Source organism: Thunnus thynnus, chromosome 16 (assembly GCF_963924715.1).
Source record: "Thunnus thynnus chromosome 16, fThuThy2.1, whole genome shotgun sequence".
Taxonomy (NCBI): domain Eukaryota; kingdom Metazoa; phylum Chordata; class Actinopteri; order Scombriformes; family Scombridae; genus Thunnus; species Thunnus thynnus.
In genome coordinates this window covers 21903796-21923664 of record NC_089532.1, presented here as the reverse complement: position 1 = coordinate 21923664, position 19869 = coordinate 21903796, and the positions used below count along the sequence as shown (strand labels likewise).

Here is a 19869-nt window from a genome sequence, read left to right as displayed (position 1 = left end):
CTGATTCCCATGTATTTCAATAGCACAACTGGCAATGAATGCCAATAAGCAGATATGTTGTTCAGCTCCATAACTTTTCTGCTCTGGTTCCTTTTGTACTGCCACCATCTTGTTGTTTCTTTCCATTCTCTTAACAGCTTTGGCCCATTTCTGTTCTGATCTTACTCACTTTTACTTCTTTAATCCTTTTTGGACACTGTGCTGACCCTGCATATTGCTTCCCCTCACTGTGCAGGCACTTTGCTTGTTCTTTACAGTCCTTCATTTTGCAGTTGTCCTTCCCACTTGTCCATATTCCTGAGAGCAAAAACATCTGAGAGGAGCCCTCTCATATGGCCTCACCTTGTAGTACACATAATCCAGGCACTCTCTTTCTGGTACTTCTCCTTTAAAGGTCAAACATATCGACTTGCTGTCTTCTTTTTTACCTTTTCTGAATCTTTCATTCTTCTTGCTTCAAACACATCTTAAACCTACTCAAACAACTCAGCGTCTATTGACAGTGGCCTGCCACTTATTACTCCTTCCTTCTTTGCTTCTGGTCCAAGTCAGAAACATTCCACGCAGCTATGATCTTTATATGTATTAATGTTCAGGGCTTTCAATCGCTGACGCTTACATATACAATCAATTATGACCATCTCACTTCTAGTTATCCTGACCGACTTAACAGCTACAAGTTTTCCTTCAACAAACTTTCAAACCTCATGTGGATTCTTGAAAATGCCATCCGTTCTTGTCACCACTATCATTCTGTGACAAGAATGGTCACAGAATTGTGTCCTTAATTTCAATTTCGTTCTCCTATTCCTGCTCCGATGCCATTTTTGCCATCATACTCGACCACTCACTCCTTACCGCCTGATCGAAGTCAATATTCTCGTTGATGGTCTTGTTTGCTTATGTAGGTCATATACAGGCAACTTGAGACTGTTTCATAACCATTTCAGAGTTCCTTGTAGTAACTTTAAGACAGGCTGATACAGGCTATAGTACTATATTTAAATGCTTGTAAAGTAAAAATGCTGATCATACCCTGTGTGTCAAGACCATCTTTGTTTACAGAAAAAAAATATTACTTTTTCCCTACAGGTATTTGGGGTTCATATATATATATATACAGTGTGATGCTGCTTATAATATCAGTGATAAACTCAAAAGTCCATTTAGCAGCAATTGTGATTTATCAAATTTAAGTTGTATTTAATATTAAATGCAAACTTTGGTGTTTAGTTGTTCATAAATGCCTCATAGCCCTTTTTCACAGCACATTTTGACTTGCCATAGTAAAAAGCGCAAGTGTTACTAATAACAATGCCAGTAACGATGTTCTGCTCAAGTGCCCCTGTAAGCTCTGACAGTGAGCCAGCATGAACAACTCAAGCAACTAAATGAAATTCAGCCATCATTAATTATATTATTTATACCTATGCTTTTCCGACTGTGATGTGTCAACATGTCTTCTGTGAAAAAGACCTATTGTGCAAATGAATGCATTTGAATTTGTTGATTTAAGGCAGCATTGTATTACAAACATTCAGTGAGGACTTATGAGAGCTGTTCATGTTCAAAATCTGGACAGAAAATATTTTCATTATGTTTTGTTGTGTGACCACTAGATGGCAGCATTATCCAAGTTAAATAAACCAAATGCTATCTATCTATATATCTACCCATTTAATGTTTAGTTTTACAAGTATATATAAACAATGCCACAATAAAGTAAAACTAAATGACTGCATGAATGCTCCCTCTTTAAAAATCCTATCTGTCTTTTTTCCAGCCTGTTAGTAAGTTTTAAGCATTGCGAGGGAGGAATGGTAAAACAAGAGGCGGTCGAGGTGAACTGGTTGGATGAAGAGGTGCAAGCAACAGGCACGCACTTTCACTTCAAACATGTCATCAAGGTAAGCAACACCTTTTATCTGTGCAGATCTGCAAGGTGGAGAAGCACGCCTGTATCACCAGCTTGCCTCACAGGATGGTGCAGGAGTCCAAACCTAAACATTTTGGGTGCCACATACACAGCATGCTGTCTTCACTTGCTATTCAAGGGCCTGTGTGCCAGTTGTTTACTTGCATAAATTAGATTCCGTAGCTTACTAGAAGTCAAACCAAAACAATTTTTACTATTTTGACATGGCTCATAGAATCTGCCTCATGATGAAGTCAGGATACCGTCTATTCGTCTCTGTGAAGGGGGGAGACAGGAAGAGAGGAAAGGAGGGTTCTGCTCCTGTGTATCTGGTGCAGAGCAGAAAGTTGGCAGTTCAAGTAAGGATAGAAAAGGGTTTCAGCAGTTGTAAGGCAGTTTAACTGAAGACAAAATAACTACAGAACAGTGTGGGGTCTTAGTAAATGATGTAGTAATGAATGGAGAATAGTAAAAGCTCTTAGTAAATATGTACAATGTTCAATTCCATATAATACACATGTAGATAGAAGAAAAGTAACACTGCTGACTGAAAATAGAACAAAGAAACATATAAAAGTTTAATATGTATATAAACATTATACTCATTAGATAGTATTGCATCCAATTTTATGAATTAAAAGCTGAGCCAACGTGGAAACACAGCTCACGTGATGTACTGCCTATGACCTCTCCTGGTACTGACTACATTAAAGTAAAAGAATACATGACTTTGTCCTCATTCACAGCTTGATGAAACACAGATACTCACCTGAAGCAGCCAGTTCAGCAGCAGCAGCAGCAGCAGCTTCCACCAGCAGCTTGTTGTCCTCATCAAAGGAACCTGGAGACACCATTACCCAACAGTAAAATAACTGCTGCTAAGGACTCAGACAATACAGTGTAAATGTGAGTGAAGAGGAGGGCCGGACATATACCTGACAGGAAAATGGCCCTTCTCATCCTAGGATTAAGCAGTGACTGGCTGGAATGAGGATGGGCTGGTGTGGTCCTCTGGACGGTGAAGGATGATACGGAGGGGGTGGCTGGAGCGATGTGACGCTGGTCAGCCAGGTTCCCCCCTCAGTGCTGTGACCCGCCCCCACACATCAGCCTCGGCCCTTGGTGCAGACTTTATGGGACGGGGTTGACTGGCATCCTGCCGGTTCTGCCAGGCCACCCGAGCAGCTGCAGGGCTGGTGTGCAGCTGGAGCTGGGTGGACCTGGGTGTGTACACAAATGTGGGCTTATAATTCATTTCTGAAAATGAGCAACAGAAACAAAGAAGAAGGTTAGAGACTCGTAAACATGATATGAAATGTTTAAATGTGAAGTGCAGTGATGTTAAGCTGTTGCTAACAAGAGAAGAAGCAGAATCTGATTTCAAGTCAGTCGATTCCACATGATGCACTTTATTCATTTTTCAGCTCAGTAGACTACATGAACCTCACAGGAGTTATTTAACAGTATCTTATTCCTACTGTGACCAAAATCTGGTGTCCAATTGAACATATGTGTGTGGACGTGAGTAACACACTGACTCCACACAGAGGAAGAGTTACTACAGCCATTCATAAATGCGCTAAGTGGTAACCATAGCAACACATCAGACTGAAACCAAGACACAAAGCTAAAACTGAGCTTTTCTCAGAGGAAAATAAGTCATTATACGAATGTTTCGTATCATTTACTTTTGCTCTCAAAATCGGCTTTTCATCAGGCAATAATTATGTACAAGAGAGTTTCTGAACCTAACTCAATGGTTTGGCATGATCATACACCTGGACTGTAAATTCAGAAAACAGAATTCCTGTGAAAAATAAGATTTAAGAACTGTGTTTTTGTGACACTTTCAGCGAGGTGTTGCTCCTTTACTACAAATATTCATAAGCCCGAACTCCATTATTATATTACTATGAGAGTGGAGACAACAACACAGCTGGACAGCTGGAAAACTACTATTCCGCTTAAGAATTTAAAGATGGCACAATTATCTCACAATTTACAACTTTCTTTATTTGTTTACACTACAAATAAACAAATAAAGAAGTCACCAGTGGTTTTCTGAGCCTGCCACTCAGCAACTGCTCGTTAAATGGAGCAGTTGCAAATACACACGAGCTTTGAAAATGTTTCTGAATGACTGATATTTGAATGAATAATTATATCATATATCATAATTATATCATGTTGTCCACAATTTATCAATAAGACTGCACACTACAGCGCCGTTATTAGAATCAGAAGTGCCGTTAGCAAAGCAGCTAGGTAAGTTTAAATACAAGATTAATGTGATGATGCCGGGACGGAAAATTAAATCATGTGCATTTTTTTTCACATTCTGCTTATATAAATGGCGTTGTTTTAATAATAAAATAATAATAATAATATTTCACTTACAAACTTGCTTCTGTCGGGTCAGGCGGTAAACTGAGCGCTGTCAAATCCGGCTGTCCTATTGGTTGTCAAAAGTTGAATTCTCGAAGGTGAAATGGAGCATCTGATTGGCTGGATGAGATCTAATCATGGGACCACAGCCGTGGACGGCCATTGGTCAAGTGCCAAGACAGAGGAGAACGGGGCTCGGGAGGAGTGAAAGCTCAGTTGTGCCCTTTAATCTAACAGCCCATGCTGCTCATATTTTAACTAGCATAACTTTATCTCACAATGAAAATTTCGACGAGGATGGGATTCGAACCCACGCGTGCAGAGCACAATGGATTAGCAGTCCATCGCCTTAACCACTCGGCCACCTCGTCTACTATATATTAGTCATTGGGCTATCATATCACCAGTCACAGCTGTTTTCTTTTTATATTTATAGTACTTGACGTTATTGGGTCTGTTTATAGCCCACATTTTACAACACGTTGTTGCTTCTATCTGTAAACACAGAAACGTGTATGCCAAAATCATTCCCACGCCTCATTACAATGCACCATAAGCTTTGATAAACACAAATGGTGGCTAAACCCCCTGACTAATCACCAAACATGAACAATTACCTGAAATTCTGTTTACTGGAACCGAGAAGCAACAGGGTGTAGAATCACATGTCGTACATATACTGTCCACTAGAGGGAGCCACAGACCAACATATTAAAACGAGGTCGGTTAGCTGGCTGTCAGCTAATTAATGAAGTGGGTCTAATTCTGGCGTGTGATGACTAAATGTCAAGTATGTTGTCATAATTACTTATTAATTATGTAAGAGATTTTAATGTAAAACTGAACGTGGCTTTGTTCTCATTAAACTCTCCCGCTGTGCTGGAGATCTGCCTCCTTAATTGAGACAAAAAATGTGTTTTTTTGCAACAGAATATTGATGCAGGTGTGACAAGGAGGTATGACTCAGGTAATTATCACCTATGTAGTTCATGTTCACTATAATTTAGCATCTACATATTCCTTCCAACTGTCTATAGTTTTATCATACATAATGTCAATATTTTAATTTCTTCAGCTATCATCTACTTGACTTGATAGTGATGTGGAAACTTATTTGGACCCCTCATTTCATTCATCAGGGTTGATTTCAATAATATATGTTCATGTAGGAAAGCATACTTGATATAACCCTGTTTCTATCATATAACTGATTGTTTTAGTGTATGAATGATGTAGTAACTGAGCCAGCTTCCTCCCAAGGAAAAAAAAAAAAAAAAAAAAACAGTTTAAACCCAGTCTGACCTTCTAACACTCTACCTGAATCCGTGTGTCTTTTGGGTGTGAATCACAAGGCAGAACACAAGACAGAGGGGATCGAACATTTATTTACCCTTATTAAAAGTTACAATAAAACCATTAACATCTTCAAATGATAGCAAAATAAAGAGAACCAAAAATATTGGCCAAAACATATTTACAGAGACAGTTTGCAGATAAAAAGCTCACATTTTTGTACACAATCCCAACCCCTGCATCATAAACTCTGAAATGTGAACACTGCAATACTCAAGAAGCTTGAATGTGGTTTTAGCCAGAAAAGAATCAAAATGCACGAACAAAGACATAGCTCTTTTTCCACCTCCCCTCCTCGGTTTTTCACTTTTCTATACATGACAAAATACTTGAAATTTGGGGGTAAAACATAGGAATGTAGAATTCTAAAAATTAATAAGATCATTTGAAAGGTTTATGTGTCCATATAACAGTCATTTCGAGTGAAGGAGATGGTCTGCCCTGCTCCGCGACGGTGACAATTTTTAGATCCCAAAAAGATGAGAAAGAAAAATAAAATGTTATAGGGCTGCCACGCTGTTAAAAAGGATGCTTCTCCATGAATTGGGAAAATAAGTCAGTATTCCTGATTCGCTCCACATCCAATCCATTACCTTCGCCACACGCCAGTCCCCGTGTGTACCATGAGGGGGCGACACAAGCCGACACTTTCATCACGAGAGGGCCCGGTGAGATTCCGTCTGTCGAAGAACTAATAAAAGGCAGTGAACTGGTGGTTGAATCAGCAAACGTGATATATCCTTTGTCTTCTTTTGTAGTTTTGTTTATAACTTTAAGAACGTGGCACGAGTCTCTCATATATATATTTATATACTTTAATCTTGGAAAATCAGTTCAGGTGCCGTGGCGGGGTGCAGTCACTCTGCCTTGGCCTCGCCCTCGGAGGCTGCAGGTGTCGTGTCCTCGGCGGGGGCAGCGGCGGCTGCGGCCTCCTCAGCGGGGGCAGCCTCTGTGGGTGGGGCCTCCTCCGCCGCCTTGGTCTCTCCCTCGGGGGCAGCGGCGGCTGCGGCCTCGCCCTCCTTGACCTCAGCGGCCGGCGTCTCCTCTTTGGTTTCCTTGGCCGCGTGGCCGTTCTCCTCGGGCTTGTCCTCGGTCGTGGGGGAGGTGGCCTCCTCCTTGCCCTCTTCGCTGCCCTTCTTGCTCTTCTTCAGTGAGATGCCCTTGAACTTGAAAGAGTTCTTCAGGGAGAACTTCTTCTTCTTCTTGCCATCCTTGGCGGCCTCGCCCTCTGCTTTGGCGGCCTCGCCCTCGGCTGCGGGAGCAGGCTCGATGGCATCTCCGGCGCTGGTCTCGCCATCCTTGGCTGGCTCAGCTGTTCCGTTACCATCGGCGGCGGCCACTTCCCCGTCGGGCTTGGCTGACACATCGCCATTGGTTTTGACATGACCGTTCTCCTGCAGAGAAGAGGACTCATTAGTAATGCATTAACTAATCAAACTGGGTCAACATAAACATGTTGCCTGCGGAGAGAGGAAATCATTTACATACACAGATGGATAAAGTGATGAAATGTCTGCTAACATTGCAAATAAATCTAAAGGGGGATCTGGCATATGACAGATTAGCATTAGCCCATTTATTCCCATTTAATCCATGTTATACTTGAGGAAAGCTGCTTGCCCCTACAGCGGTTCGGGGGGAAAGGGAGGGGGGGGGGGGTTCAACAGCTGTTTGCATGACTCTGAGCGGACACATGGGGGCAGTAGTGCTGCGTCAAAACGTCAACACGGCGAGCAAGTTGCGGAACAAAGGAATCCCCGTGAAACCTGGTCTGTGCTCTCATCCAGGAGCTGCAGCTCACATCTACAACTGCTCCGTACATCAGCACGGTGCGGCCATGGACAGCCAGCACACACCACTCACTCACTCACTCTCTCTCTCTCTCTCTCACACACACACACACACAGATTTAAAGCACTGTAGACGGTGAATCCACAGCGCTGATCTAAACGTCGATGAATTCAAATGAGTTCATGAACATCTCTAAACGGAATCACATAAAATGCATTTAGAGTCAGATCCACTCAGCCAACTCTCCACACAATCAGCAGTTTAATAATCACCTTTCAGTCATCTTAACACGCATTTTTTTTTCGCCTTCTTTTTTTAAACCCACTCGAGCAACATGTGGGAAAAACGCATTTATGTAGATAGGAGTTGTGGTTTGAACTGGCGCCTGGCCGCGCTTTGTTTGCAACTCCGCAAAATGCGCCTCCAGCAGAGCGCATTTGCATCCTTTGCACCGCTCGCCTCGCATCTTTTGTTCGACGTGGGAGCGACTATCTCCCCGACTGCAGCCAACTCATGAGAGAAAACACGCTCCAAACACACATTTCGACACGAATCTGCCATTCTAGTATCACATTTTTAGGAGTAAATCGCCCCTTTTGAGACCGGCAGACAGAATTTAACAAAGGCAGATCTGGTGCGCGCTGAGAGGGGGACGAGCATGGCCATTCGACGGCTGGTCTGCTGGAGGTCCCCTGGATTTAAACAACCTGCTTTAAATTCATTCGAAGTACATTTTCTGCAGCCATGTGGTGTGTGGAGGCGTGAATCTGTCTCTCAGTGCAGAGTGTGAATGAGCAACAGCTAAGCCCCCGTCGCTGCCCTCAGCCCCACCGTGGCACCCATGCTGGCAGTGGGCGTTGGGTGCCATGTGGCTCCCCGCTGATGATCAGCATTGCAGGCAAACTTTACTCACCTGGCCGTTGGCTTTGGCAGCAGCAGGGTCGGCGGCGGCTTTCCCCTCAACAGCTACTCCACCCTTGGACAACTGGGCTCCCATTTTTTTTTCCTTTAGGTGATCTGAACAAAAAATAAAATCGAAAAAGAAAAACCTGGAGGAGTTTTTGAGATTTAAAAATCCAGATCTTGGATAGGTAAAAATCTTGCCAAAGAGGTGAAAAATCCGACCGGATCTCCTTCTCCCTAGCTGGGCTTTGGAAACGACAAGTTCCCCCTTATGTGAGTGTGGACCCCACGGCGGCTGAGCACAAATTAAAGGATGTCAGAGAAACGACTGTGAGTATTTCAACCGCGCCTCACAATCGACCGAAGTCTCCTCCCCTGGGCGTGTCGGCCGGTTTTTGTCCAATCTGCAGCCGGGGGGGTGGGCCTCATGCACCCCCTGTCACTGCAACAGTGTGCGACTGGACTTCATCCTCAACAAGACTTTTTCCACTGTTTCAGATGTCTGCAAGATTTTGGACATTTTAAAACTTTGTAAACTTTGTTCATGAACTCACTCAGCACTTGTTGCATATGTGTTGGATGAATCATACAGGTCACAGAAATGGTTCACTCTATGAGGATGTCATGTAAATAAATTGTATATAGTGTTAATATGATGCCATATGAGCAAACAATACTATAAATATTACTGTAAATTCACAGACACATCACAAATTACTTCAAAAATGTTTTATCATCCGATCAGTGGTTCCCAACCTAAGGTTCAAGACCCCACAAGGGGTCATAAGATTAATTCGAAAGGTCACGAAATGATTAACAAGATAAGAAAGAAGAAAAACAATTATTTTTGCTACACAGAACTATTTTGTTATTAAATCTTGTGGTTTTTCTTGTGAAATAGTAGAGTTTTGCCTCTCCGGGCCTCTAAAAACTATTAAAATCAGCCAATCTAAGAGAACATCACTCATTGGTTCAACTGCTTACAGCTCATAGAAATACACAACCTGTGAATTCGGCATTACTTGGCTACAAAGGCTGGGTTCCGGTGCGGTAGATCATTCAAAGCTCTTGCATACACTTTGTTTGAAGATAACGTCAACTCCATTTCAAGCTTAAGGTCATCTATCACAGTTTCAGTGACTTTAATTAGCTATAATAAATTCTCAGATGATCTTGATGGTCCAATTTTAGGGTGTAGAAAACCAGCATTTGAATGATTGAGTGGATTTTGAGTGACAGGCCCGGCTTTCCAAGAGTAAACTCGTTACATAACACGCAGCCAGCTTCGCATTCAGAGGAGACCTTCTGATGGCACTGCGGCTGCTTTGTTACCGACACAGACAGAGAGACAGTGAATCCGCCTGTCAGACAGTAATGAGGTCTCTTGGCCAGACGAGTGAATCCCACGATCGCAGCAATGACACTGCATTTTTTTTTTTGGGAGCCCAAAGCTGATGGGTTCCTCTTGTGATCCAGCGGGGTCAAGGGTTATATGTTTTAAGCTGAGTTATGAGCGCCAGTGAGCCCAGCCAGCCATGAGACAGGGTCATACATGCATTAAACATGCCAGCTGCCTCATTTTCAAGCCGTTACTCTTAATTCTGGCAACTTTAAACAAATTATCCCTTCTTTCCCATCAACAAGGCCCTCATTTATCCCAGCGATGAACCCATGTTAACAATGGTACTCTGTCTGCTTGTCATCTTTATAGGACTTTATTAATTTATGATTTCCTCTTATTAAAGTCCTGTATTCTTCTGAGGCATCCCTTTCTGACATTGTTTCCGACAATCCGATGCCCCCCCCCTTCCACACATACACACACTCACACAAACATGTCACAGCTGTGGTATGCGAGGCATGCATACGCCACTCAGAGAATGATCTCCATCCATTCAGTGAGCTGAGCTTCCCAGTGTGGAATACACCCTCAGGGGCTTTAAATCTGCACCCCACTCCCCTTAACCCCACCTCCTACCCTTTCTAACCAACCACTATCCCTCCATACATACTCTCAAACTGAGTCAAGAAAGAGAACAACATGTTTGAAAGACTTTTTTTTTTCCCACCCCCATTCCACCATCTAGTGTAACGTACATTCATAGCCCAATCATGTCTGTGGAATTCCTCACTGCTTTCTGATGTGGGACGCCTGAGTCGGGTCTTTATTCTGATGAAGTCCACACATTAAGGTTGTCAGATTTCAAAGGGGTGTTCCTGGTTTGATCAGCACAAGAAAGAGGTGGTTTCACAGCAGGACGTCCAAGCTTCTGCAGAGACACTGCTGCCCAGGTTTTTGCAACCCATAAACTACAAAGGTAAAATGTGGATCAGTTGTTATCTCTCAGTTTTTTCTATTTTGGCCTCAAGTCCACAAAAAGTTGGAATTTCTGACAACTGAAAAAAGATTTTAAAATAATCCTTTATTGTTGAAAATGTAATGTACATGTAGTAACGCATTGTTTAAAGAGAAAAACAAACTTTTCTTAAAAAGTTTCACATTTGATTGTCATGTGATCCATTTTTGTTGTCACCCTCAATTCTTTGTGCTTGTTGTAAACTACAAAAGTGGTCTCTCACTCATGAGGCCTGTGAAGTCTAGTATAGTATTAAATTTCAGTACTTCAGTGTTCACAGTAAGCTTTAAGACAGGAATTTGTAAACTCCAGCGTCCATCCATCCAACAATGTTCTTTATCTATTTAAATGAGTGGTTTGATACCACTGAATAGGTAGACCGTGAATGAAATAAGTTTATACACTTTCTCTCTAAGAGTTCGATGACCACCAGCCAGTGATTAGCTTAGCTTAGCAGAAAAACTGGAAGCAGAGAGAAACAACTAGCCAGACTCTGTTCGAAGGTAAAAGTCTCTACAGTCACGATCAGATTCCAGGAAATAACAGCACCTCGCCAAGGAATAGTCCCTGCCTGTAACTCCTCATGAAACAACAACTTGTTTTTACATTTTTGTTTTGTGTTTTGTCTTATTAATTAGAAGTCATAGAGGCGTTGGTTGGCATATTTGTTTTACCTTTGGACCGAGCCAGGCTAGCTGTCCTCTCTTGTTTCCAGTCTTTCTGCTAAACTAAGCTAATCCCCTGCTAGCTCCAGCTTCATATTTAGCTAACAGGCATGAATGTGCTATCAATCTTCACATCTATCTCTCTATAATGCTGTTAGGCTCACTGGGGGATGACCTATCCCAGCATGCACTGGACAAGAGGATTGTACAGTCTATGCCCTGAAAACGTCACCAAAAACATCAATTTAAAATTCATCTAAATTAGTGTGGACCGAAGCTGAAAAAGTAGTGAATACTGACAATGAAAGCTTTACCATTCATTTACTACGCACACACACTCGTAGTACACACATTGTGGTGATGACAAGGCCTGATTTCCTTGAGGAAAATGAGATTGTGGCTGGAGGACTTCCTCTGGCCTCGTCCTGCCTACTTATTTCTGTCACGTTAAACGTGGTGCTTCTTCTCCTCTTCACACACTTTTTTCCCTTTGAGCTCGTCAATGCCCCTGTTTGTGTGGTTGCCCATTTTTCATGCCCTGACACAGGATGAGCTCTTAAATCTGCTAAAAGCCTCCATTGTCTCTGTTTTAGCGAGCCAACTGATGAGCATCACAAGTAGAAAGAGAAAGGATAGGGAGGAGGACTGGAGTGAAGGAGAAGAATCAGAAACATGTCTCTGGGGTTCCTTTTGCTTCAGGGAGGAGAAAGTTGTCTTTATGACAGTCACCTTGAACAGATGACTTGAGCATATCAGCTTGATGAATATGTAATTTCCCAGGGTTCCACAGTTTGTCAGCAATTCATGCATACACAATCACATAAATGAGAGTGCAAGCTGTTTGCTGTGCACTTTCTTACAGTTTTGTGATACACTGATGGCAACAAATTTGTTGCAGTTGTGCACAGTTAATGGCCCAAATACCTCAAGACCTAATGTAATGCCATCTTTTGAGGCAAAGTCATAAAATAGATTTTATAATGGGAATAAATGTGAGGAAAAGGTAGCAAAAAGTGACAAGTATATAGCCAAACTTGCAGTTATGACTACAACAACACACCTTCAAAACAACTATATTACATTTTAATGTATCATAAATGCAAATGCAGCATTGGATTTGCTCAAAAGTTATATCAGTTATAAGCAGCTTTGTTTGTATAAACCGAGATGTAATTTTGATTTTATATGTTTGATTTAGTCTGGCATAAACAGAACATTTGCATTGCCAAGCACCTAATTACAAGGAGAATCAGGTGCACAGCCGTCTTCATTGGCATGAATAGGGGTGCGTAGACTTAAAAGAAAGCCCTTTGTAATGCTAATTAATTAAATCAACTGGCTTATTGACTGCAAAAAGGCCCTCACCAGCAGGCAACCACAAAGCTGCACATGGCAGCCATCTTGGCCGGAGGCTTGTGCAGACGTATCTGTCAGTCGGGCTCTGGCAGTGGCTCTTGGAGGAGGAGGAAGGGATGTAGCTGGATGTCCAATGCTCAGCCAGGCTTGCATGTTTGACTCGCCTCATTGATGAAATAGTTGTTCATGGGGGAGCTTGGAAACACAACACACAAACTCTAAAGATGGAGGGAAACCAACAGTAATCATGTTGATGTGTGCAGTTGATCGCCCCTTTCGCCGTCTCTGTCTCTCTGTGCCGAAGGTGACAGACACACTCATGACGCGACATACCCCTCCTACATTTCTGCGTGTGTGCAGACATGCCACAGAGCCGGTTACCATGGCAACTACTGCTTCTATCGACTTCTCTGGGCTGATGTTACGGAGGGACGTGGTTTGGTGGGAACCCAGTCAAGGGGAGAAAGGAAGAGGATACAGCTTTGGTGTTGTTTTTGTTTGCCTTATCATCTTGGGTTTGTTTAGCTGACATGACTCCGACTCCCACAATTTATGCAATCAAAACTCGTAACCTTTGTGACCACAGGGAAATCAAGCGTGGTTTCCTTTTGACATTAACCTTCACCACCTTCCCGTCAGCCTATTTTTTTCTTCCTCATCATGAATTCCATCTCTCAAATTCAGACATACTCTATACGCATTTGCCTCTCTCTGGCACTCCCTCCTTCTCTCAGCTTTTTGTCTCTAGTATCAAGGCTTGAGTCATTATAGGCAAATTCATCCAGTCAGGCCAAGTAAGAAAGCAGAGAGAGATAAAGCAGATGGCGAGACAAGTAAAAGGAGAGGGTGAGGGGTTAAGGAGTACAGAAAGCGTTGATGAGTGAAGCAGAGGGAGAGGATAGGGGCTGGGCAGAGTCGATGTGTGTGCATGTGTGTGTGTCAGACAGGGGTGTACAGTAGTAGGGCAGCTCTTCCCCACTGGCAACGGCACTGCAGCGTTACTAGGTCAGTGTGCCATCATCTCATTCATCATTATCACAGCCTGCTCTTCCTCCTACACTCTCCCTCTTCATCCCTCCCACGCTTTCTTGCAGTTGTTCTCTTCTTCGCTCACACGCACCACAATGGGAGAGACTCTACGCTTCAGTCAGAATGGAAAGTAAAACCTAAACAGACTCAGACGGTGCAAGTCTATAAGGTTCGATTCCATGTCGAGGTATAACACTGTAGCTAGGGCCATCCTAGGCCAGATGCTCATATATTGGAAGGCTCTCCTGAAACTGAAATGCCTAAACGATAGCAGAATGGCTAAATCTCATCTTCATCATCTTCTATTCAGTAGGTAAACAGTAACATTGTGCATCAAAGTGTGTGTATGTATTAACAAAGTTAAAAAATTACATCAAATTTTTGGGAAATATGCTTATTCAGGCATTAGATGAGATGATTCTCATCTTATGCCTGTATGGTAAATATGAAGCTACAACCAGGTTAGCTTCGTTTAGCATTAAGCCTGGAAACAGGGGGAAACAGCTAGCCTGGCTCTAAAATTAAAAAAACAAAAATGCCCACCGACACCAATAAAGCTCACCAATAAACACCTTATATGTTGTTTTTATAAAGCATGAAACTGAAGCGTATAATGTGTGGTTTTATACAGATTTTATGTGCTGGATTACTTCTTAGCTGGCAGGGTTTGGGAAATAGCGGCACTACTATTTTCACTGCATTTCCCAGTAATCGTTAGGTATACATCATGCAAGGTTTCCAGTCACAAGCTGTTTTAAGTATATATTCTTTTAAGTAGCAGGTTAGCGTGACCAAATGCTACATCACTGCATTGTATTTTTGCAGTTGCATTTAACATTTGTAATGGAATAATGTATGTTTTATTAGAAAAATAGACCCTTATCCTTTATTGAGAACTTACTAACACTTATAAAGGGTGACATACCTGAAAGTTGTACTGTGCAAAACAGTTTAAGCAGGTTTTAAGGACCTGTCAATAACAAAAGGGGAAGTAAGTCATCACTACCAGACATCAAAACCATGTCTGTCTGTCAAAAATCACTAAATGTCAGATGCCCCGTGACAGACAGAAAGCAATTATCCATTGAGGAACCAGTTTAATGGTCTCAAAGTAGAAGCACAGACAGCCTGACACACTCCACACCGTTAAAAGCAGACCAATAAAACATTACAGGCTATATTTCATGACAGCTTTGCATTCCTGCATATTACAAAAGGGCCTGAGTGACATAAGATGACACAGACATCTCCCCTGCTGCACAGAAATAACAGGCAACATCAGTGTTGTTTGTTTGGTATACACAAAGAATATACTGTATATACGACAACAACCAGTTGTGTGCAACCACATGCAAATGCATTTACCCCCCACCACCGCTCTTCACACACACACACACACCCAGAGCATGTACACACAGACTCAGACTGAAACTAGCTCAGGTTTTGGTTTTCTGCTAGCTGGAGCTTTTTCTTTTTTTGCAAATCTGTGAGATCATCACTCTCCCTGAGTCCCCATCTGTATTTCCTCCCCCGGCTCCTCAAACCACCCCCCTCCCCCTCAACCATCTTCATTGTAATGCAGATTTAAGGATCGGGTGGGGGATGGGATCATAGGGGGATGGGGAGAAAGAGGAGGTTTGTGGAGAGGCTGTGGTTGGTGTTAAGTATGACCTGGCAGCCCCGCTGTGCCTCAGCGGGCGGTCCGGCGTGGGCTGGGGGAGGGGAGACCAAGAGAGAGAGACAGAGAGAGCTTCTAGGGTTATCCCCCAGCCTGTATACATGACTCAGACATCAGATATCAACATCCCGACCTCATCTTAAAATAAAAGATGGCAGACACGCCCCTCGCATCTTCATTCAACAGTAATCTCATCCAGGAGTGGAACGGAGAAGAATAGGATGTTCTATGGCATTTTGTTCTGTCTAGACATAATGAGCTTAATGTCACTGGGGTCATGTTGTTGTTCCCTCTGTCATAGACTAACAGCATATCAAACTAACTGAAAATGAAGAACGATCATAATTTGCAATTTGCAATTTTTATCTGCGTCGAAGCAGTAAAGCCATTACTGAAATCTCACTAATTTGCTCACAACAGACTGTTCAGCTGTTGTCAGGGTGTGTATTAGCATGTGTGCAACCAGTGTGTGTGTGTGTTGGTGTGTCTGTGTGTTGGTGTGGGTGTGTGCATTTTGGGGCTGTCTAGTTCTTATGTCTGCAGCTTAAACTATGGCCACGCTTGTCCCAGCTGTCGGATTGTAATCCAGTCTCTCTCTGAGCACAGAGGCAAGAAGTCAAACCTCACCGAGCCACTACCCTCCTCTGACAGTGCACCCCTCCCCTCCCCTCCCCTCCCATCAACTCACATACACCAGGATGGAGGGCAGAGAGCAGAAAAAGGCCCCCGGCGAAAATAAATAAATGTCTAGAGTCAAAACCATTGTGTTTTAATGAGCCGTGTGTGGGATGGATTCATTGACTCTGCACCTCTGATTGCGCTGAAAAAAGACAGTCAGCTCACTTCTGTCGTTGACTCCTTATTCCCTGCGCGTGATTACACTAAATTGCACAAGATCAAAGCAGCACACAGTTACATGCTTGGTTCAATTAGTATTTTTTTAACACTGTTAACCTGTTTTTTGTAGAGAATAATTATGTGATAATTTGTTTTTATTATTTCCTGGCCCTCCACTGCTGGTATTTGAGTGCAGGATCAATTACTGAACAAGTAGCTCAGTGGCACATAAACATCTTTTGCCCAAAAGATACAGGTCCTCCAGCAGAGGGATGGCCTTCCCGCTCACTGTGCCACAAGGCAACACAACTCAAACCAGCCTATAAAAAAAAAAAAATAATAATCAAATTTTTTTGTGTAGTATACTCAGCTTTGTCATTTTTGCTCCAGTTTTCCATTTTATCCATCTGCCATTGCAGCTGGGTAGTCATGGAGCATCATTGCCGTGTGTTGCTCTTGTTTGTGAGTGACCTATTTATAACCCACCCCCTCTATCTCTTGCCCCCAATTCCCTCTCTTGTCCTCCTCCAGTTTATCAAAACATGGTTACATAAAAACAGCTCCCTTTGAACCAGTAGTGGGCCATCACTGTGGCATGAAAATCTTTGAGTTATTAAATAATTCAGAAGACAGGGAAAGGTGTTGAGTCTGGGTTATTTAAATTTCACTCTTAAGAAATATTCTTAGCTCAAAAGTGGCATAATGGAGACAATTAGCTAAATGTCAGTTGTTTATTTGGAATACAAAATAAGCAAAAGATGATGTTGCTGCTAAAAAAAGTCATGATGTCTCTATGCTTATCTTCACCTTTGTCTATACTGTAAACGTCTGCAGATGTCAGTCATGCAAATGAGGTTAGGAGTCTCCAGCCTGAAGGCTGTACCAGCGTACAACTCCCTCTCCTCATTAGATTAATGACTATGAGGCTATAAAGACAATGGCTACAGCTTCCCAGAATCTCACCCAACCTGCTGGTATTGACCTCTAGCCAGCCTTCACAACTCTATCGTCACACTGTCAGTAACATTGCACCTCTAACCTCTGGCAACCCAGCTTGCATTTCTTACCATTGTGCCAGCAATGCCTCACGCCCTCTTATCATTGCTTTAATTGATCCTGAACTGCATGACTGTGTTTGCAGTGTAGCACTGACCTCATCTCCACTGGTCTGCTGAGACAGCTAGCATTGATCTATGACAGCCTGACCAACCTGCCCAGTTGAGTCTGCATTAACCTCCTGCTAGCCTAGGTCTGGTTAGCCCAGAACACTCTGGCCACCGCCTGACAATGATTACAAGTGATTGATTAGAGATTGATTGGTTGAAACAGGGAATAGAGAGGGAGGTGGAGTGAGGTAAGGGTGTGGGTACTGCGGACAGTTATTTACGTTTGTGTCTCATCAGGAAATAAGTGCAGTCAGTTTGGCTAAAGATTTACTGTTAGTGCCCGAATTATTCTCTCGTACATTCACTCCTTGTCAGAGCCTGAGATACCGCCCTGACAGAAAGATACATTAAAAACAAAACGGGATTAATATATCTCGCACTGACAGGTACAATATGAAAGACACCTGCTCTGACAACAGCTGAGGGACAAAAAAGCCATATTTCAGTTCCAAAGGGAGACGGCATGACTTCCTTTGTGTGTCTTCCCCTTGAGGCATACTAACAAGGTTATCATGGATCAGTGATGAGCTGGGACTGAAGATCAATGGGAAAGCAGTTAGAAGACCCTTGGTATCTGCACACAATGGAGCTGTCACCATCAGGAGGGACAGCAGGCATGGTATTGGGGCCAAGGGCATCGGTTGGTGCAGGTCTCAGGAGGTCGTGCGCCATATGATCAGGTGCTCCTGGTGGACCTCCATAACATACTTAAATACCCAACATGTAAGCCGATCAGGCCTGTGTGGGAGATAATCTGCGTGAATCCAATGACAATGGTCTATATATATATATATATATATATATATGTATATATAATTTGATAAGATTGTCAGTTCTGTATTAATGTCATTGGGGGATTTAAGCCTATAGATGTGTAACATAAGCACATAACCTGTGTCACTGGGAGATGACCAGATTGATGTGATGCATGCACAACAGGAGCAATTTGATCACTGTCCATTGTGGCCTGATTTCTGTTGCCTGCTGGTGCGGTGTGCCCTCCGGGGATAGTGGCGGTTTCATTCTGGTAAGCAAAGACTGTTGAACTATCAAGGCTATTTAGTGTCATGCTGTGTCCCTGCAGTATATGATGGATGTTGATGGGGCTAGTTATGGGCCAGCGTCTTTTTCATTTGCTTAAGAATTTGCCCAAAAGGGGCTCATTCCTGAAACATTCCAGGGTGTTCAAATTTCTCCCCCAAATTTGCAATATATATCAGTAAAGACAACTATCATACTCTTACATTCCAGCTGTCAGAGAGTGGACAAAAAAGTGACAAGAGGTGTCCTCACAGTTCCCAGAATTCCTAGAATCTTTTATTCCAGGTGGACAGTATTTGGAAGACAGGCAGGTAATAAACTGGTTGAAAGGACGTTGTGTCTTATTTAACTGTGCTGCCTGGTTTTATGCTCTCTGCAGAGCATTCATTCAGAGGATTCTTTTAAGGAGATTTATGGGGGTGTCATGGGAAAGTTGCCTGGGTGGAGGCAAGTTGTCCCTCCTAATGGGTAGAGTGACCCAGGCCTCCTCAAGGTCAGGGTAAGCCGGAGTAATTAACGACCAGCGACAAAGTACTTTGACCAGCTTTATCTCCCGTGCTATCATCAAACACCTCAAACCTTTAGAGGGTCTGTTGGACGTGCACACGCAGATGAGTCCTTGCACTCATGCAGACACACTCACGGCTGTTCAAGGACACGGTCTCTAGCTTGATCGATGGGCATGTCACACGTGTGTGTGTTCCCAATGTGCTGTGTCATAGTATAACAAGAGGTTGTTTCAGGGCAGTAATGGCTTGGCTATAGGGAGGAATAAAGCTTAATGAGCTGAATTTCTCAGTATTCAGAGCTGAACATAAACAGGACACAGAAGAGCAGCAGCCCACTCAGCACTGCTGGGCGTGTTTCTAATGTCCCAACCTATAGACCCATCTTCTCCTTCACTTGTCCAACCACAGGCTGAATCACCTTATAAGGGCTGAAAGAGTTTGGAGCCTCAAACAGTTTGGCAGCAAGCTAGTGACTGTTGGGCCTGATGTACTGTATAGCCATGTTATTCCAAATAGAGAAGAGGGAAAGGACTGATTATTGATATCTGTTAAGTGTCCAGGATGAGTAATGTGGCTGTCCAACCAAGCAGCTGTTCACCAAGCTTTTGGCAAGTGGAGAAAATCAATAGAAAGGTACACCTTTCAGATGAGGATAATGGATGAGAGGGGAGCACTGTAATGGAAAGATACCCATCTTTGCTTTGGCCTGGGCCTCTCCAGCAATTGCACAGACAGTGAAGACAGTAATGACACAGCAGATGAAAGCCAGTCTGTGAGTTGTCGGATTTCAAACGGACTACGTTTTACCGCTTGTGTCTGTAATACCACTAGCATTTGCAAACAGATCCGGCAGCTTTACATATCTGCTTGAACAATCTACTGTC

General features: G+C 43.0%; 1 protein-coding gene and 1 non-coding gene across 2 annotated transcripts; both read right to left on the bottom strand.

The window, feature by feature from the left end:
* Positions 1-4589: 4589 nt before the first annotated feature.
* trnas-gcu (transfer RNA serine (anticodon GCU)) lies at positions 4590-4671 on the bottom strand. The gene has a single exon. It is a non-coding gene; the product is annotated as a tRNA-Ser (tRNA).
* A 996-nt stretch (positions 4672-5667) lies between these two features.
* On the bottom strand, positions 5668-8667 carry marcksl1a (MARCKS-like 1a). Its single transcript, XM_067615237.1, has 2 exons — positions 8358-8667; positions 5668-7047 (listed from the first exon to the last, which is right to left on the bottom strand). The coding sequence occupies exons 1-2, from the start codon at positions 8439-8441 to the stop codon at positions 6511-6513; spliced, it is 621 nt and encodes a 206-aa protein (XP_067471338.1). The 5' UTR covers positions 8442-8667; the 3' UTR covers positions 5668-6510.
* Positions 8668-19869: the final 11202 nt, after the last annotated feature.